Source organism: Temnothorax americanus, unplaced genomic scaffold (assembly GCF_048541705.1).
Source record: "Temnothorax americanus isolate GAGA-0224 unplaced genomic scaffold, ASM4854170v1 Scaffold53, whole genome shotgun sequence".
Classification (NCBI taxonomy): Eukaryota; Metazoa; Arthropoda; class Insecta; order Hymenoptera; family Formicidae; genus Temnothorax; species Temnothorax americanus.
In genome coordinates this window covers 1,092,798-1,114,948 of record NW_027509688.1, presented here as the reverse complement: position 1 = coordinate 1,114,948, position 22,151 = coordinate 1,092,798, and the positions used below count along the sequence as shown (strand labels likewise).

The following is a 22,151-nucleotide window of genomic DNA, read 5'->3' as shown; positions in this document are numbered from 1 at the left end:
TTTTATATTCACCATTAAAAAATTTGTTTTCTTTTTTAATAGAATTTAAAAAATTGGCGGCAATGGCCCTTTTTGGGTTTTTGGGGACCACCATCCTCCATCTAGATGTTGGTTTAAAGGGGTTCCTTTTAAACTTAAATTTTTGCGATCCCCTTGGGAAACCCAACTTTTGGGGGTAAGTTTTAAAAAGGGAAAAAATTATTAAATAAAAAAAATATTTAAATGGGGTTAGAAACGAAGCAAGGTTTGGAACAGAAAGTGAATAGACAACAAATTCTTGTTTTGCGCAATACGTTCACATATGTCTTAATTTTATGTACAAAAGTATATAAAATATACTTTATATGTATTATTAATCAGTATTTTATGCTGTGTATCGTAGCTCCAGCTATATTGCGCATGTTACATCATGCGGTGGGCGACGAGGTATTTCGAAAGGGTATCACCAAGTATTTCGCTACAAAGTAAGTATGTAGTCTATTATAGTTATCACATATAGCAACATTAAATATTATAAGTATAATGTTTTTTGCATTTACGTTGAAAAATAGTACGCCATATCAGAAATATAAACTTATGCATTCAATATCCAATGCTATTCGATTAGAAGAGACCATACGTTGTTACTTAATTATAATTTGACTAAGCTAGTTTTAAGTTATATTCTTAGTTCCCACATGCGTATTAATTAAATTGTACATTAATAACTCACGTTTGATTATGTAATAGTAAATTTAAATACATATACGACGTATGTGTTATAGCTAACAACGCAATGTCATGTTTCTTTAGAAAATATATGGCGGTCACTCCCGATGATTTCTGGCGCGTCATACAAAGGGCTAAAGACGAAGCTTCTCACGTCCCTTCTATGCGAGATCAAAAATTCAGAATAAAAGAAGTGATGAATACTTGGATAGTCCAAAATCGTTATCCTGTGCTGAATGTAACGATGAATTACGAAACTGGTGAAATAGCAATAACACAAAAATGTTTCCGCGCAACTAAAGATATCAATAATAAATGGTGGATACCAATATCCTACACTGACGAGAGCTTTCCGGATTTTTCCAATACTATGCCTAATAATTGGTTAAAACCAGACGAAACTCTTAGGGTGCAAATTAATGCAAGTGATTGGATTATCGTCAATCTACAACAAACTGGTATAAATCAATAAATTTACGCGCTCTTTTATATCTATCCTATTTGCTTTATCAATAAAAAAGTTTTACAATATATTCAAGTTCTTAATATATTTTTTTATTAAAAAGAAGCTTCAAAATTTATATAATTATAATATTCTTTGATACATTGGTGAATTACATTGATAATTCATTGGTGAAGTACATTGGTAATGTAAATGTTTTTTGTAACAATTGTAAGGTGCAAATTACATAAAATTGATTTATTACAATAATCAAAATGTCAGTATTTGAAAATATACCTTGATAATTTCAAATAAGAAGATCTAATAATAAATTTAATGGATAATTCGACAGCATACTGTCGTGTCTATTACGATACCGCAATTATGGAAAGAATCATATATTACTTGGGCTCTCAAAAATACAAGAACATACACGTTCTCAATCGTGCTCAAATCATCGATGATGCTTATGCCTTTTTGCTCGAAGATCAATTAGATAGTTCCGTATTCATGAATCTTATAAACTACCTAAAACGAGAGAGAGATTATGTGGCATGGCGTCCAATGTTCCGAATATTAAGACGGAATCAGAAGTACTTTTCACTGCCAGAGAGTGAAAGTTTCAAGGTATGTAATAACAGATTTTATAAAAATAAAAAAAATTTTGGCTCTTTAATTTGAACAGTTTTGCATTTACACATTCACCGCTTTGTCATAAAATCTGTCGCGGTCGGTTTTATAATTGCACAATCATAGGAAACGTTTTAATTATATAACATTAATACCAATGGACGTTAGGGGAACTCGGGCGCAAACTCACCAATAATTCTTGTGAATTATAGTGAATGTTTTAACAATTAAGGCTGTAACGAAATATACATATATATATATATATATATATATACATACATACATTATTGTATATATAATCACGTCACTTTGCATGTATATCAACAAACCAATGTGAAATTCAATATTATCTTATGATTTCTAGTCATACATGGTAGAAATCTTTGATGAGGTTCTTCAACATGTGGGATACGAAGAAAATTTTGATGATGACGATCTCACTAAGCTACTAAGGCTAGAGGCCACGCACTGGGCATGTACCGTCGGTCACGCGGAATGCAAGAGAAGAGCCGCCGTTAAATTAAGCAAACATTTCGCGGATCCTGATACTCACAAGTAACTCTTTTTATTATCACGATTATCTCATAATTTATATTTGTATGCGTGTGTGTTGCGTATGCGCGCGCACGTATGCATATGAATGTAATCGATTCCTTTTATTTCTTTGAGTCATATCGAAATCATACAGTCTCTTTATTGTTTTTTCTTAATTTCCATTCTTGTTTTAATACATAGAATAAATATGCGAAACAAGTAAAAATATATGTATATAATAACAAGAGACGTTATAAATAGATTCATCTTTCATTTATTTATTTATTCACTGTGTTCACACGTAGTCTTGGTCACGTGGCAAATATAAGCTGCGTTCGGGGAGCGCGCTATTAGCGCTATTTGCTTATTCTATCCTTGTTCTACACTTGATGAGCGATAAAGATAGAATGATGCAATAGCGCTAATAGCGCGCTCCCCGAACGCACTCATCGAGTGACAGAACAGCGCACGACAAACACTTAATTTTGCAAAATAAGATTTACCTAACAGAACGGAAAAAATACAAAACTTGATAAAATAAAATGTCTGCTATGCGTATGAAGTGCATGTACCTCTTTTCCATAGACACATATATGTATTTTAGAGTTCCACAATGGTGGCATGATTGGACATACTGCTTTGGTTTGGCGGTAGCTAATAAGACTACTTGGAATAAAATGTTGGAACTGTATCACCGAACATCTGATAAGAAACTTTTGAAAACCTTGATCAATTGTGCTGAAAATACTGATATCATTATCAGCTACTTGAATATTACAGCATTATTTAACCATGAGCAGCATGCATTGATCTTCAATTTAATTCTTGAAAACCATGCACGCAACAATTTGGTCCTTGATTACATATTAGCAAATTTTGATTTTATATATCCCAGGTAACACATTTCTCTTTACACAAATATACATTATATTCTTTTTAAATAAATTTATCTTATTTTTACATTAATTATATAAATATATTATTTTGTTTTTACAGATTACTTTCTACAACACTAACAATAAATAATATCATTCAGAATGTTTTTTCGAACGAACAAATATCCAAGGTAGATTTTATGATTCTAGATTCATACTTATATTTTTTCTATTGATAATCCTTTAACAGTAGCGCGCTTAAAATTAAACGTTCGTCGTGTGACGCAATAAATTTTTGAGAACGTTTATATACATATATATATTTCTTTTTTCTGCAAATAGACAATTTCTTATGACACATATATACTTCCGCAGTTAAGGGATTAAACATATTTATATGCATACCATGTGTGTGTTATTGCCTATGTTAAATAAGAAATTATATTTTAAGGAATGGCTGCATAAAAATAAATTTATACTTTATATTAATGATAAACATCCTTAACATTCTAATCTGTTTCAGGTGAAAAGATTTGCTGAAACTTATTTTCATCAAGATCCAAACACTTTGTCAAACATTGTAAATCTGATAGAAAAGCGTAAAAATTATCTTAAAGAGTCCGTAAATATTTTTACAAAGCGATTTGGAAGAAGTCAAACTTTAGTTGATCTGATCCAACCAATTGATCAAACCTTGATCATTTGATTTGATCAATCAAAAATATTAAATGTGATGCAAGACATATAATTATCTGCATAATTTTTAAAATAATATTATTTTTATCTATTATTACCGTTTTGTATATAATATTTTATTCATTTTTAATTATTTCTAATACTCTTTAATATTTTTATAATATTTAGTATTTTATTAATAGTCTGGAAGCTATTGATAAAATTATTTATGACATATTACTGTTGTGTAATTAACAAATAATTTATATAACGTATTATAGATTTGATGTTGTTTAATATCCTTCGTAAAATATCTTTTATAAACGCACTAAACGTACTTTGGTTTACTACATTTGACATATATAGAACGAATAAATTTTTTAAATTGAATATATAATGCTTTGTAGACATTATGTAATAGCATTATTTGCTAATATAAAATACTTGAATTTTTTAATATAAATTTTTATTATAATTGATGATAGACTTTGAGCAAAAGACATGAAATAATAGCGTCGCTTTGTAATAAGAAGCTTTATCTCTAAACAGTAGTTATTATTATCTGTAGAATAGAAATTGTATTTCTGTTGAATCTTAAAAATGTATAATAATATTGTTCCTAACTTATTTTTATTATCTTATACATTGCATATATATTTCTTTCTATATTAAATAAATTAATTTTTCGGAATATGATGTATCATGTATGAATATTTTCTATCACTTTTGTAAAGAACTTGACGAGGTATAATATATCATGAACACAGATTCTATGTACGTATCGGATCCTTATTATTTTCCCTGTATATATGCTTAACATTTATTTATTATAATTAGTTGAAATTATTTTTATATTGTGAGTATAAATTAATACATATTCTGTTAACGTTGAAATATCGAAATAATCTGTTTCAAATCAAGCGCAAGATATATATATATATATATATATATATATATATATATGTCTGTGTGTGTGTATGTGTGTGACTACGCCGGGAGTGACAAATCGTGGGGTCCTTATCTGTGCCTTGGAAACACACACACACACACACAACTCTCTTTCTCTCTTTCTACCTGCGTGTCGGTTTAGTATAAAAAAGATATGACTTATCATGATATATTTTTGTTGCAAACTGCCATTAGCTGAAACCTGATACTCTCATTTTTCCACTCTTTAATGCCTTATATCTCGGAAACTGTCCATTTTTGGACTTGGTGCCGTGGACACTTTTTATCAGCATGTTATGAATTACATTATCCTACATTATTGTTAAATTTGTCTAGGAGCAAAAACCTTTATGGACCGTTGCGGGGTCCTTTATATTTTAAATATGTATTTTTTCAATCAGTCGATATTTTGTTTCTTATCGTTGCTGCATAGTGAAAACTGATAAACGAAAGACAGGAAAGACTTAATATAATTTCAAAACAATCTTAAAACACATAACGTTCCGAACGTAGAAGAAATATGAAATTAAACAAAGAACGAGATTATTATTGTTATTGACAAATAAATAAAATTAACGGTCATGCGATAAAAAATGTTAATTACTTTTGTTCTTTGAAATAATTTACATTATTTCCTATATTTTTTCCTTCCAGTATATTCAAGGCACAGAAATGATAAGCGAAAGGAATTCAACACTGCTATATAATAACTGACAACTATAAATAATTCAAATTTTATATACATATTATAACAATATGTATTTACGTTTTTTATTTCCGATGAAATATTCTATATAATCAAATAAAAAATATACACACTTCACTTTAGACGCATAAAATCTTTCTCAACATCTAAATAAAATAATTTTCTCTTAATTCTACGGAAATATAAATGTAACAGAATAAATTAACTGTGAGCACATCAAGAAAAAAAAATACATTTAATATATTCTATAAATAAATATTTATAATTTTTCGCGAAGTAGATCGTACATATAATCATATCTTGATTAAAGTTGGAATTATCTTTTTCTTTTTTTTTTCTCCTCTGTTCCTTCAATTTCTGCATAAAAATTAATATTAAATTTCGATAACTTGTACCGCATTGTATTATTATTTGTTTTCTTTTTCACGAAAAGTTACAGACATCTAACACGAGTATTGACATGAAATTCCCAAAATTGTTATTACATATCGGCCTAATATTGGCCACAATCACGAACTTTTGTATCACTAATGATGATGCAAAAAATCCAAATTATATATATCGTTTACCCATCAATTCAATACCAGTTGATTATAACATCAGTCTGATTATTCCGGATCTCGAAAAAAGCAATACTTTTCACGGTGAAACCATTGTCCCTGTCGACATTGTTCACGAATTGTTTTACATAAGCTTACATTCGCAAGGATTAGAAATAAATAAACCGGCGATAACATTGATGAACGACACAATAATCTATAAACCGATGGAACATACTTATGATGCATGAAATGAATATATTATCGCTAGATTTCGAAAAGCAATTGTATCGCGGTTCTTATTACACCCTGAACATGAAGTCTTGAAACTTTTAGAGTGCAAATTAATACAATAGTGGTTGGATTATCGTCAATCTACAACAAACTGGTATAAATCAATAAATTTTACGCTCTTTTATATTTATCTTATTTGCTTTATCAACACAAAACTTTTACATTATATTCAAGTTCTTAATATATTTTTTTATTAAAAAGAAGATTTAAATATGTTATTTTGTTTTTACAGATTATTTCCTGCAAGTCTAACGATAAAAAATATTATTTCGAACGTTTTCTCTAACAAACAATTGTCCAAGGTAGGTTTTATGATTCTAGATTCATACTTATTGATTTTTTATTGATAATCCTTTAACTGTAGCGCGCTTAAATAAAACGTTCATCGTGGAATTATAGATTAACGCAACTTTACATAATTAAATTAATGTTTATAATTAATTCCGTTCATATTTTTGGGTTATATATTTGTATCTTGCAAAGTTATGTTTAAAAGTGAGTAATACTAGCGCGTGGTTTAAAACATAAACTGAATTTTCGTAAGGTAGTAATTAATTCTAAGAATATTACTTTATTATAAATTGATATATATTAAAAAAGACATATATATGTATATATTATATTAATAACATATATATATATATATTAATAATGAATTTTCGAGAACGTTTATATACATACATATATATATCTTCTGCAAATAGACAATTTCTTACGACACATATACTTCCGCACAGCTAAGAGATTAAATATTATAAGATAATAAATATTAAAGTTTATGTTATGTTTCAAAATTATTTTAATTATAAGAGGATTTAATCTTAGTATATTTATTATTAATTGCATTCTTTTATTGAATTTTTTTAGTCATTTGAAACGATTATGCTTAACTGTTGTAAAAAATGTCGAGAGAGATAGTCATCTGATATTGTAATAAGCATCTCTTGCAACGTTATGTATTTTTCCGTATTAAATTGTACAATCAAAACATTTACTTTTCTAACAGTAAAAGAATCTACTTAAAATTAACTAAATTGAATTAACTAAATAGAAATAAATTAAAATCTATAACTAAATTTGTATCTATTATGTCATTTTTATGATTTATTTAATATTAATTGTTATTATATATATTTAGTATTTTTGCAAAAAGTGTGTGTTTGATTTTCAATCGTTCATAACTCTGGGTCTCTATGTTCTTCGAAGTTCATTATCGACAATGAAAAATTTGTAGTTCAAAATTTGTAAGGGACATCTTTTATATTGATATAATCTTACGATATTAATACGATAATAATAAAATGTATTATACAAGTATTATGCAACTGATTCGAAGAAGGCAACTGACAAAGACAATCTCTCAATATCACGTATAAACAAACATACATTTATAATTTATGATTTTTTTGCGGATATCTTTATTCACAAATTTTTAAAAAGAAATATGTAACAATGGTACGAGTCGATCAGTTCTGTGCGGCACTGTATTTACATGACATCTATCAAAACATCAGAGATTGACATGGTACATGGTAGTTAGTATTCGGTGATCTTTCGAGATGGCAAGACGGCAATTACGCTGAGCGATTCTTGATAATAACGGCTTTCGTGGCGACACGCATAATTAATCTTGCACAGAATTGTATTTTAATCCGCACACAAGTGTAATATACAAAGTAAGTCGTTAAAAACAATAATATTCTATTATTTATCTCTCGTTAATACATAAAATATATAATACGTAATAGAAACAACAGTTTTGAAAAACGAAACATAATTTTTAACTTTGTTTCCTCGAGATTATCTATCTTCATATAGATTGTAAATTTTTATTTTAAATATGTTTTTTTAGTCGATATTTTGTTTCTTACTGCTGCTGCGTAGTAAGAACTGGAAAACAAAAGATAATTTTGAAACTATTTTAATACAGCGTTTTGAACGTGGAATAAAATTTTAAGTTTAAACAGAAAAAGAAGTTATTATTATTATTGTCAAATAAATAGAACAGTTACATTTTAAAACATGTTAATCATTATCGTGATTTAAAATTATTTGAAATATTTTCTATATATTTTTCATTTTGTATTCAGTGAGCAGAAACATTTTGCAGAAATAATAAAAGAAAGAAATTCAGATAACCAATCATTTACGAAAATGACAAACTGATAGAATAATACGTGTTACTATGTGCATTATTTTATTAATAATTTGTTTTAGAAATAAATCAGAGATCCTTTGTCTGTTCTTTATTTTTACTGTTCGGTCTATTTCTTTGAAAACTGAGAAACAACAATTATATATATAATTTAAGAAAGTCAAGGAGCCTAATACGAGCAAATAACAAATGTTACCCTTGAAACCTTCTATAGTTTATTGTCCAAAAACAGACAAAACATTATAGACGTTTCGAATATACTAAGTTATATCTCATTTTCAGCACAATATTCAATTATTCTTTATTTAGAACATTTCAACGGTAACACAACGCCTTTATTTGCTGCTAAATAATTCAAATTTTACATATTAACAAAATGTATTTACTTCTGATGACTGATGAAATATTCTATACAGTCAACTACTTATTGTTAGATGGTTAAAATTCTTCTCAAAAACAAAGTAAATAAATTTTCTTTTAATTCTAAGAAAATAATTAAAAATAGTCAAATAAATTAACTATAATGAGCACATTTAATTACAATATGTTCAATATTATATGAAAAACAAATTCATAATTTCGAAGTAGATCTTACATATAGTCTTCTTAATAAAAATTGAAATTTTTTCCTTTACTTTTTCCTTTGTTCCTTTTATTTTTGTATAAAAATTAATATTAAAGTTTAATAACTTGTACTACATTGTATTATTGTTTGTTTGTTTGTTTGTTTGTTTGTTTTTTTTTTTTTTTTTACAAAAAAACGCAGATACTTAAAACGAGTACTGAGATGGGATTTCCAAAACTATACATCGGCCTAATATTGGCCACAGTCACAGTTTTTTGTATCACCGATGGTTCAGAAATTAACTATCGTTTACCAAAAAACGCAATACCAGTTAGTTATAACATTAGTCTGATTCCGCATGTCGGCAATCATGCTTTTCACGCCTTTCACGGTGATACCAGTGTCATTATCGATATTGTTCACACATTGTCAAAAATAAGGTTACACTCGCAAGAATTAGAAATAAATAAAACGGCGACAACGTTGATTAACAGCCATGGTATAATCTATAGACCGATAAAACATACTAATGACAGTAATAATATATTGACGCTTGATTTCGACAATATATTGCCGCTCGGTCTTTACACCCTGAACATGAAATTTGATGGTTATTTTTCTGAGGGTGATTATCACAAAAGTGGCTTTATGCAAATTCCGTACACGGACATGGAAGGAGACCGCACGTAAGCAAATATTAAAAATACAGTTATAACATGAACGTTATTTGTTATGCTACTTATTTGTTACTTTTGCTTATTACCTTCTTTTATTTATTATTTTTATCGTTATTAACCTATAATATACGTAAAGCTCGGCAAGACATTGCTTAAACATGAGATTGTGTAATTACTAAAAACGTATGCAAGGATAATTTATAATAAAATATTTGCAAGAAATGTATAATGCTATGAGGAGCGTTTGACTTCAGTTGAAAATAAAACGTAATGGCAGTACAGCATTTTTCTCTGTTTCTACTCTAAACACAATAATTATTTTATATAATATAATAATAACTAGTGTTCTCTAAACTCTTTTGTCTTACTCGCCATGAGTGGTAAGTTTGTCGCTATTTAACAATTAAATTACAGGTTGGCCGCAACGCTCTTCCAGCCAAATAACGCCAGACGAATGTTTCCATGTTGGGACGAGCCAGCGTTCAAAGCTACCTTCAACATCTCCGTCATACATCATAAGAAATACAGGATATTGTCTAATTGGCCGATACGAAAGCAACACGAAGAACAAAATGACATGGTGTGGACATTTTTCGACACCACTTCTATAATGTCCACTTATCTCGTGGGAATCGTGATTTTACATAATTTTATTCGCGTTGAAAACACAGACAAGACCGTCAACGTGTGGTGCCAATCGTTTTTGTCATCGCAAACAAAATTCGCGCATACTGTTGCCGAAAAGGTCATGCCGTTTTTGCTCGAATATAACCAGGACTTCAAAAAAATACCAAAAATGGATTACGTCGTTATACCAAATTATCCTGTCAACGGCATGGAAGCTTGGGGACTCGTTATCTTTGAGTAATATACATAACTAAAAGAATTAGTAATGTACAAAAAATAAAAAAATTAATATTAAGTTATTGGTGTTGACCAATTACTTTTAGCATTCAAAATTTGATAATTAAAGCGCGTCTTTATTTCACGGATATTCAAAAGATATATATTTTTATTCTTAGATTGTCTAAAACAAATTAACGTATTTAATTAATGTCTATGTTACTTTTTCTTTCCATTTTTATATACATACGTATATAAAAAGTACTTACTTTTTCGCGTAAGAGAACTATGAATAATATTAACTACTTGGAAACATATTAGACTGTATGCTAATGATGAGAAAAAATATGCATAATCACATTTTGTATATTATATTATGTTTTATCTTTCAGTGAATCAAAAATTGTCTACGATGAAAGCACAGATCCCACATTTCGGAGAAGGGAAGTAGCGTCGTTAGTAACAAATAAACTTGTACATTATTGGTTTGGCAATTACGTCACCCCATCTTGGTGGTCCCACCTGTGGTTGAGCGAGGGATTTTCTGCGTTCTTCGAAGCGTATTTCCTCAATAAGGTTATTCAATATTACTAATGCAAGCTGGTTACTCATTAAATAAAGAAACAATCGCTAAGATCAAAATAACATCTATTAAAAAGTTTCCACATTTTCTTAAAATGTATATAAAGACGGAATTCTCTCTCTCTCAGTATATGATGGCACGTTTTTTAATTTAAAATTATTAAAAAAAATAGTAACTCGTTTTTTTTTCAAACAATTATAAAAACAATTTAATGTAAATTTTTAATAAAATTTGAAAATATTTTGTTTTTTGCATTTGCCACTTTAAAGATTTAGCACTTTTAATGTCATATGTTTTAACATTATATTCACATTTAGTGATCTTAAGAATGTAATTATAATGGTTTTATTAGATCCTAAAAATATGTTAATTCTTGCATCTGCCATACACAATAAGCATTTAATAAAATAAAATAATTTCACGTCTTGAATATTTATACTTTAATCTTATTTTTGTATTTAGTAATCTCCAATATTTAATAAATAATTAAACTATATATGCTCTTTTAAAAAAAATTTAGATGTGAAACGGTTAATATATTTTTGAGATAGATAATATATAATAAAAATTAAAATAGCGAAGTTTTTGGACGTTGCAAATAAAACAGTTTATATTCCTATTGCAAACTTTTATTCAAATTTTTATAGTTAGTCATATATTAGTGGATTTTTTTCTACAGATATTTGAAGACTGGCGAACAATGGATCTTCTCGTAATTGAGCGCTTACACCATTGTCTCTCTTTAGATATTGGCTTAATAAATTCTGTTACATTGGAACTTGACGACACCTTAGATTATGACGACCTCTTTCATAATAATGTTTTTAACAAAGGTAAGATTATGTAATAGTTAAACTATATATAATGTATAGTTAAACTATGGTCCGTTATACTTTAATGTAGGTAGCACAAAAAAGGGGTGAAACAGAAAATTAACAGCGGACAAATTTCTTATTTGCGTAATGCGCGCATAATTCACATATATACCTTAATTTTATGCGTACAATCTATTTCATATATATTGTTAATCGGAATTTTATGACGTGTGTTGTTATCGTAGCCTCAACTATATATAGTGCGCATGTTACATCATGCAATGGGAGACGAAATATTTCGACAGGGTGTCACCAACTATTTGGTACAACAGTAAGTGTGTATATAATGTAATCTAATATAATTATATTACAATATAATCATCATATTTCACAATATTAAATATCACAAGTATAATATTTCTTGTATTCTTGTATTGCAAACTATTGTACGTCACATCAGAAACATAAACTTGTGCGTTTAATATTTAATGCTCGATTAGAGGCCATATTCTACTTTGTAATTATAATTTAATTAAGTTAGTTTTAAGTCGTACTCTTAGTTTCTATTTATGTATATTAATTAAATTGTACATTAATGCTCACGTTAATTCCATAATAGTAAATTTATACACATACGTCGTAAGTATTATTATAGCTAATGACAATGTCATTTTCCAAATTTAGTCCATTTGGATCGGTTACTCCCGACGATTTGTGGAGCGCCATGCAAAGTGCTCTGCAGATGGCCCCTTATATCCCTTATATGCAACAACAAGATTTTAAAATAAAAGATGTGATGGACACGTGGATAAACCAAAATCGTTACCCTGTGCTGAATGTAACGATAAATTACAAAACAGGTGAAGTGGCAGTAACACAAAAATGTTTCCGCGCAACTGAATGTACCAATAATAAATGGTGGATACCCATGACCTACGCCGACCAGAGCAATTTGGATTTTTTCAATACCATGCCCAATAATTGGTTAGGGCCTGATCAAACTAGTAGAGTGGAAATTAATACAAGAGATTGGATTATTGTTAATGTACAACAAACTGGTATGAATTATTAAATATTACGTTCTTTTATTTATCTTATTTGTTCTATCGTCTCAAAGGTTTTACATCATTTAAATTTTTATATACTTCTCTATTAAAAAATAACTCAAGGAAACTCATGTAATTATATTTTTCGAAACCTTGCTAAATTATTAATGTATTTTTTCTGTAATATTTGCAAGTTGCACACTACATTAGTTTGTTAGTTACGATAAAATGGCAGTATTTGGAAATATATCTTGATAATTTCAAATAAGAAGGTCTAATAATAAATTTAATGAATAATTCGACAGCGTACTGTCGTGTCTATTACGATACCAAAAATATGGAAAGAATCATACGTTACTTGAACTCTGAGGAATACAAGAACATACACGTTCTCAATCGTGCTCAAATTATTGATGATGCATTTGCTTTTTTAATGGAGGATCAACTAGATAACTCCGTATTTAAAAATCTTATAAATTACCTAAGACGAGAGAGAGATTATGTGGCATGGCGTCCAATGTTCCGAATTTTAGAACGGTTATCGAAATACTTTTCACTGGTAGAGAGTAAAAATTTTAAGGTAGGTAATAACAAATTTTATAAAGATAAAAATAATGTTTATAACTTTATAGTTGTATCTTCAATTTTTTATCGCACAGTAGTAGCGGTCATGTTGATTAACATTAATACAAATAGACAATATAGGGAAAATCGAATGTAAGCTCGCTGATGATTCTTACGATAGTGAATTTTAGCAAAGCACGAACGAAATATGTATATCCGTGTATGAATAATCACGTTACTTCGCTAGTATCTCAACCAATCAGTATAAAATTCAATATTACTTCACGATTTCTAGTCATACGTGTCAGGACTTTTCGATGGGCTTCTTCAGAAGATAGGATACGAAGAAAATCCTAATGATGACGATATCACAAAGATGCTAAGGCTAGATGCCACGAAATGGGCATGTACCGTCGGTCACGCGGAATGCAAAAGAAGGGCCGCCGTTAAATTGACCAAACATCTCGCGGATCCTAATACTCACAAGTAACTTTTTTTACGATTATCTCATAATTTGTATTTGTGCGCGTCTATATGTGTTGGGTATGCGCGTGCACACATGCATATATTTATATGGTTGTAGATATCTATTTCTATTTTTTATTTCTATACAAGTCGCCAAAATTGGAGACATTCCCTTTATTGTTTTTCCTTAATTTCCATTTTTGTTATGGCGATACAAGTAAAAATATATGTATAATAAAAATAACAAGTAACAATATCGATAAAATTATCTCACTGTAGCGTAGTCATATGATCACGTGGCAAATATAGAGTGGTAGAATAGCATACAACAAGAACTTAATTTCATGAATAATAGTTATCTAATAGAACGATGAAAAATACAAAACTTGATAAAATAAAACGTTGGCTATACGTATATAAAATACGCATGTACCTCTTTTACATAAACATATATATTTCAGAGTTCCACATTGGTGGCAAGATTGGACGTACTGCTTTGGTTTGACGGTAGCCAATAAAACTGATTGGGATAAAATGTTTGTATTATATCAGCAAACATCTGATAAGAAATTTTGGAAAATATTGAGGTGCTCTGAAGATCCTTATATTATTATCAACTATTTGAATATTATAGCATATAATGCTGCGTTATTCAACGATAAGGAACATGCTTTTATCTTCAATTTAATTCTTCAAAACCATGCACGCAACGATGTGATCCTTGAATATATTTTAAAACATTTTGATAAAATAAAACCTAAGTAATAACATTTCTCTTTAAATATATATATTCTATTTTCTTCAAATAAATTTATCGTATACATTAATTTATGAATATGTGATTTTGCTCTTACAGATCACTTGCTGCAAGCCAAACGATAAAAAATATCGTTTCTAATGTTTATTCTAACAAACAAATTTCCAAGGTAAATTTTATGATTTTACATTACTTATTGTTTTTCGATTAATAATCCTTTAACTGTGACGCGCTTAAAATAAAAACCATCGTACGTTGAATTATAGATTAATGCAACTTTATACAATAAAATTAATATTTATAATGAATTCTGTTTATTTTTTTGAGCTGAGTATATTTATATCTTATAGGAAAACTATGTTGTAAAATTGAATAATACTAGCGTGTGGCTTGAAACATAAATTGAAATTTTATCATTTTGGAATTTATTATGAAAATATTACCGTGTTATAAATTGATAATTTAGTCTTGAAATTTAATACAAGTTTACATATTGTATACAATATTTGTTCTGATTTTTGTGTATACCATATATATTTATTGTTATTATTGTGTTAAAATATATTATATTTTATGAAATCGCTGCATAAAAATAAGTTATTATTGATAAACATCTGCAATTAATTTGTTTTAGGTAAAAAAGTTCGCAGAAACTAATCTCCATCAAGACACTTTGTCAGACATTACAAAACTGATAGAAAAGCATAAAAATCATCTTAAACAGTCCATAGACATTTTCACAAAATATTTTGGAAAATATTAAATTCACGTGACCAATTGATCCGATCAATCAAAAGTATCATATGTGATGCAAGACATATAATTATCAACATAATTTTTTAAATAATATTTTTATTTATTATTACCGTTTTGTAAATAATATTTTATTCATTTTTCATTATTTCTAATACTTTTTAATATTTTTATAATATTTAGTATTTTATTAATAGTTTGGAAGCTGTTGATAAAATTATTTATGACATATTACTGTTGTGTAATTAACAAATAATTTATATAATATTATAGATTTATGTGTTGTTTAATATTTTTTGTAAAATATCTTTTATAAACGCACTAAACGTACTTTGCTTTATTACATTTGATATAGAGCAAATAAATTTTTTAAATTGAATATATAATACTTTGTAGACATTTATGTAATAACATTATTTGCTAATAGAATACTTAAATTTCAATATAAATTTTTATTATATATAATCGTTAATAGACTTTGAACAAAAGACATTAAATAATGACGTCGCTTTGTAATAAGAAGCTTTATCTCTGAACAGTAGTTATCTGTAGAATAAAAATTGTACATTTGTGAATCTTCAAAATTTAATATTGTTCATAACTTTTTTTTTATTAGCTTATACATTGCATATATTTTCGTCTATTTTAAATAAATTTTTCGGAATATAATGTATCATGTAGGTATGAATATTTTGTATCATTTTTGTAGATCACTCATTTCAATCGCAATATTGAAAGATATTATGTATTTCTATTGTTATTAAAGAACTTGACAAAGTATAATATATTATGAACACAGATTCCACATACGTATCGGATTCTTATTATTTTTCCCTGTGTATATGCTTTACATTTATTTATTATAGTTAGCTGAAACTATTTTTATATTGTGAGTATACTGAGTATAAATTAATACATATTCTGTTAACGTTAAAATATCGAAATAATCTGTTTCAAATCAAGCGCAAGAAATATGTTTACTTTCAAATAAGATTTTATATTATTTTTACGTATTATTATTATTTTTAAAAATTTTTGAACAAATTTTAATTTTTTATGTTATTTCTAAATATTTTTGTAACATTTCGTTTGTATTAATAATTCCAACTATTAGTACAATTTCGAATTCTTGTGATATATATGACACATAACTTACTGCCATCTGATTGGTAGTGAAGTATATGCATGTGCTTTATAATTTTTACACTACTGTGTTTCTTTAAATATTTTTATAATTTTGAAGTAAAATATACTGAATTTAATATAAAATTGACAATTTATATAGTACAATTACAATATATACCTTAGACTAAATTCAATTTCTCTTATTAATTTTATGTGAATTTCTGAAATCAAATGGCTATAATTTGGTGGCTATAATTTATACAATAAAAATAATTTTTTTCAAAAAATGTATTAAAGTTGCTTTAATTATATAAGCTTAACTTTTAATAAGCTCCTTATTTCCAGTCGTTTATAACTCCAAGAACTCTATGCGTTTCGATGTTTGTTATCAAAAAGGAAAAATTCAAAATTTTGTAAGAGACATATTCTATATCGACATGGTCTTACAGTATTTAATGATAAAATGTTCTGACTGACTGACTGACTCATCAACGTCCGGTCCAAACTCCTAAACCTAGAAACAAATTGAAACTGGAGGAGTATATTCCTTCTATGACGTAAGCACCTACTAAGAAACGATTTTTAGAAATTCGACCCCTATATAGGAATAATGAAAAGGGGTAAAATGTGTGTTACCGTAGCTAAGCACAGTATCAAGCTAATGTATTATACAGGTATTATCTGTCTGATTCAAAGAAGTACAACTGAGAAAAACGACTTTTCAATATTATAAACAAACACACATTTGTGATCTATGATCTTCCTGTAGATATCTTTGTTTACAAATATTCAGAAAAATGTGTAACAATGGTACGAGTCGAACAGTTCCGTATGTAACAGGCACTGTATTTACATGGCATAGCTATCAAAACATCAGAGATTGACATTGTAACCAGTGTTCGGTGTTCTTTCGAGATGGTCGGACGGGTCGAACAGCAGTTATGCTAAACTATCCTTTATATTAACAGCTTTCGTGGCGATAGCGCACCTAATTAATTGCTGCAAAGAACTTTATCTTAATCAGCATTCACGTGTAATATACAAAGTAAGTCAATAAGAGCAATGATAATTAATTCAGTGTTATATATATTTTATTAAAAATATAAAGAAATATATAAAACATAATTCAAAATAATTTCGACAGATAAAACGCGATAAAATTTAACTTTATTTCTTCGAGATTATTTCTACTTATACTCATGGATTGTAGTAAATTTATATTTTAAATATGTTTTTTTTTTATCAGTCGATATTTTGTTTCTTATATCGTTGCTGCATAGTGAAAACTGAAAAACAAAAGATTTAATATAATTTCGAGACGATCTTAAAACACATAACGTTCCGAACGTAGAAAAAGTTTTAAATTAAACAAAAAACGAGATTATATTATTGTTATTGACAAATAAATAAAATTAACGGCCATACAATGGAAAATATTGATTATTTTTGTTCTTTAAAAAATAATTTTAATTATTTCTTATATATTTTTCTTTAGGTATATATATATATATATATATTTAAGATACAGGAATGATAAGAAAAAATAATTTTGCTATAACCGACAACTAAATAATTCAAGTTTTACATATAACAAAATGTATTTACGTTTCTTACTTCCGATGAAATATTCTATATAGTCAAATCAAATATACATACGTCACTTTACAGATCCATAAAATTCTTCTCGAAAACTGAATAAAATAATTTTCTTTTAATTTAAAAAAAATATAAGAATAACAGAATAAATTGATCCTGAGCACATCAAGATATATCCAACATTCTATAAAAAAAATATTTATAATTTTCCGCGAAGTAGGTCTTATATATAATCTTCTTGATAAGAGTTGGAATTAACTCTTTCCTTTCCTTTTTTTCCTCTGTTCCTTCGATTTTTGTATAAAAATTAATATTAAATTTCAATAACTTGTACTGTATTGTATTATTATTTGTTTTCTTTTTAACGAAAAGTTACAGAAACCTAAGACGAGTATTGACATGGAATTTCCAAAATTTTTATTACATATCAGCATAATATTGGCCACAATCACGAACTTTTGTATCGCTAATGATGCAAAAGGTCCAAAATATATATATCGTATACCCACCAATTCAATACCAGTTGATTATAACATTAGTCTGATTATTCCGCCGGATCTCAGAGAAAGCGACACATTTCACGGTGAAACCATTGTCACTGTCAAGATTGTTCGCGAATCGTTTTATATAAGTTTACACTCGCAAGGATTAGAAATAAATGAAACGGCGACAACGTTGCTGAACGATACTATAGTCTATAAACCGATGGCACATACTTATGACGATGAAACGAATATATTGTCGCTACATTTCGAAAAGCAATTGTATCGCGGTTCTTACACCCTGAACATGAAGTTTGCTGGTAATTTCTCTCAGGCTGGTGTTCTAGGCAATGGTGGTTTTATAAAAATTCCGTACACATACGAGGAAGGAAACAGCAAATATAACAGAACGTAAGCAAATATTAAAAATATTAAAAATATACTTATTGTAACGTACGTACGTAAATGCTATTTGGTGTTACCTTATTTATTTTTGTTACGTTAACTTATTATTTTTATTTATTTATTACTTTCATCGTTATCGACTTACATCATGTATAAAGCTCGGCGAAAAAGCTAAAATGTGTATCCACTTTATTATTAAAACCGTTTTCTAGTATGTAAGTATATTTACAATAAAGTATCTGCAAATAGTGCATAATGTAATGTTTAAGAGAATATTTAACTTTGGTTTAAAATAAAACAACATAGCAGAGTACAACATTTCTGTTTCTACTCTCAACAAAATAATAATTATATATTTATATAATAAACATATAATATATAAACAATAAATAGTGTTTCTTAACTTCTCGTGTCCTACTCGCTATGAGTGATAAGTTTGTACTATGAGTGGTATTTTTATCCTTATTTAAAAAACTGTTTAAAATCACAGGTTGGCCGCAACACACCTCATGCCGAATAAAGCCAGACGAATGTTTCCATGTTGGGACGAGCCAGCGATAAAAGCTTACTTCATGATCTCCGTGATGCATCATCGGAAATACACGGTATTGTCAAATTGGCCGATCCGAGAGCAGTACAAAGTAAAAAATGACATGATATGGACACACTTTGACCGTACTTTTACAATGTCCACTTATCTCGTGGGAATTGTGATTGTATCTAATTTCGCTAGCATTGAAAACAAGGACAAGTCCGTGTCGTCCGTGTCTGTGTGGTGCAAATCGTATTTGACATCGCAAGCAATATTCATGCATAGTATTGCTGAACAAATCACGCCGCTCTTGGAGGAGTATACCAATAGAACCAAAGGGGTACCAAAAGTAGATCACGTCATAGTACCAAAATATCCACTCACCGGCATGGGAGATTGGGGAATCATCATTTACGAGTAATATTCATAACTAAAAAGATTTATTAATATATACATAAATAAAAAAAATTAATATTAAGCTATTAGAACTGACGAATAACTTCTAGCACTCAAAATTTGATAATTATAGAAACGATAGAAAGACACATGTGTATTTTATGGCTATTTAAATTTTATTTACATATTTTTATTCTTAGGTTGTTTTAAAACAAATTAACGTATTTAATTGATGTGAATGTCACCTTTTCCTATATATATATATATAAACACATTAGATTGCATGCTAACGATGAAAAAAAACTAGGCATAATCACATTTTGAATATTATGTTATGTTATGTCTTTTAGCGAATCAGAAGTTGTCAACGATGATAGCAAGGATCCTACATTTCAGAGAAGGAAACTAGCGTCGTTAGTAGCACATGAAATCGTACATCAGTGGTTCGGCAATTTCATCACTCCATCTTGGTGGCCTGACCTGTGGTTAAGCGAGGGGTTTGCTGTGTTCTTCCAAGTGTATTTTCTCAACAAGGTTATTTAATATTACTAATGCAATGAATTGCTCATTAAATAGAAAAGTTGGAAATACGCTTCATTTTCTGAGATCAAAAAACAATGTTACAATCTTTTTTACAATTCTAAATTAAAAATTGCCATTAGTTATTTAACTCTCTGTCCTGATACATTTATATATATATAGTAATATATATATAAATTTCTGTCCTAAGGGACAGCTCAGCGAGGACAGGAAGACCTCGCTAGTAGAAGCAAAAAGGGCAAAAGCTGGCTTGATCTCGATGATTTCAGTACGCATAGACCTGCGAAAGCAACGGGCCTATCGATCCTTTTGGCTTGAAGATGCTTTCAGCAAGAGGTGTCAGAAAAGTTTAACACAGGGGATAACTGGCTTGTGGCGGCCAAGCGTTCATACGGACGTCGCTTTTTGATCCTTCGATGTTCGGCTCTTCCTATCATTGCGAAGCAGAATCGTCCAAGCGTCGGATTGTCACCCGCCAACAGGGAACGTGAGCTGGGATGGGATTAGACCGTGTTGAGACAGGTTAGTTTTTTACCCTACTGATAGGCCAGTCCATTGCGATAGTAATCCCTGCTCAGTACGAGAGGAACCGCAAGGTTCGGGACATTTGGTTCACGGCACTCGGTCGAGCGGCCGGTGGTGGCGAAGCTACCATCCGGTGGATATGCCTGAACGCCTCTAAGGGCCGTATCCTCTCTAGTCAAAGGTGGGCAATGATATCTCTAGGAGTCCCTTTCCGTGAGTCGAAAGGCTCAAAACAATGTGACACACTACTAGGCGGACCGGTCCCCCTTAAACGGGGAGACCGGTGCGTCGCACGATCCCGGTTTTGCCGTACGGCGCCTCTGCCCGTCGTCGGGATCTCACCGCTTACGACGGCACCGGGCTCTAACGGTCGACATGAGTTTCGCGAGTTCGATGTCGAGACTCGGAATCGTCTGTAGACGACTTAGGTTACCTGGTCGGGGGTGTTTGTACTCGGTAGAGCAGTTACCACGCTGCGATCTGTTGAGACTCAGCCCTCGGCCTATTATATGATATATAATATATGATATATATAATGTATCAGGACAGAGCTAAATAACTAATGGAAATTTTTTAATTTAAAATTGTAAAAAAGATTGTAACACTGTTTTTTTGCGAATAACTAGTACGAAACGTTTAATACTAATTTTAATTAAATAATATTCATTTAATTTTGGCTGCTGCCAAAAGAAGTGGACTTGGTTTACAATAAGTTCTTTAACACACTCATCCATCTGCACAACGCCCGTCAATCACAACAATTTTGACGGGATCATTCCTCACGCTAAAGCTCGCCATTATTTATCACTACTGTGCTCTCGCCTATCTTTTTTCATCTCTGCTTCTATCTTTTTCCTATCTTTATATAATTTCCTTAATATTTTTTCTTTGGTTGTATCTAGTTTATTGTTCCATAGTCGATCTATTCTTTTCCTGTTATCCCTCTCTAGTTCCATAAACCGGTTCTTTATACTGC

The 22,151-nt window shown here is 29.2% G+C and overlaps 2 protein-coding genes across 2 annotated transcripts in view; both read left to right on the top strand.

Annotated features, from left to right (window-relative positions):
• Nucleotides 1-382: 382 nt before the first annotated feature.
• LOC143904512 (aminopeptidase N-like) lies at nt 383-3,895 on the top strand (the record flags this gene model as incomplete). Its single annotated transcript, XM_077419247.1, has 7 exons — nt 383-464; nt 793-1,166; nt 1,503-1,777; nt 2,145-2,335; nt 2,919-3,209; nt 3,311-3,380; nt 3,713-3,895. Coding segments are annotated over 7 exons (1,466 nt in total), but the record flags the coding sequence as incomplete, so codon positions are not given.
• A 3,997-nt stretch (nt 3,896-7,892) lies between these two features.
• Nucleotides 7,893-22,151, top strand: part of LOC143904511 (putative aminopeptidase-2) — a 29,711-nt gene continuing 15,452 nt past the window's right edge. Inside the window, exons 1-16 of the mRNA XM_077419246.1 lie at nt 7,893-8,027; nt 9,273-9,757; nt 10,163-10,612; nt 10,984-11,167; nt 11,854-12,007; nt 12,235-12,320; nt 12,645-13,047; nt 13,341-13,615; nt 13,895-14,085; nt 14,526-14,825; nt 14,921-14,990; nt 15,456-15,567; nt 17,596-17,744; nt 18,668-19,188; nt 19,673-20,131; nt 20,461-20,644. Of these exons, the coding sequence (XP_077275372.1) occupies nt 9,294-9,757; nt 10,163-10,612; nt 10,984-11,167; nt 11,854-12,007; nt 12,235-12,320; nt 12,645-13,047; nt 13,341-13,615; nt 13,895-14,085; nt 14,526-14,825; nt 14,921-14,990; nt 15,456-15,567; nt 17,596-17,744; nt 18,668-19,188; nt 19,673-20,131; nt 20,461-20,644 (4,002 nt within the window). The 5' untranslated portion in view covers nt 7,893-8,027; nt 9,273-9,293. The remainder of the gene's footprint in view (nt 8,028-9,272; nt 9,758-10,162; nt 10,613-10,983; nt 11,168-11,853; nt 12,008-12,234; nt 12,321-12,644; nt 13,048-13,340; nt 13,616-13,894; nt 14,086-14,525; nt 14,826-14,920; nt 14,991-15,455; nt 15,568-17,595; nt 17,745-18,667; nt 19,189-19,672; nt 20,132-20,460; nt 20,645-22,151) is intronic.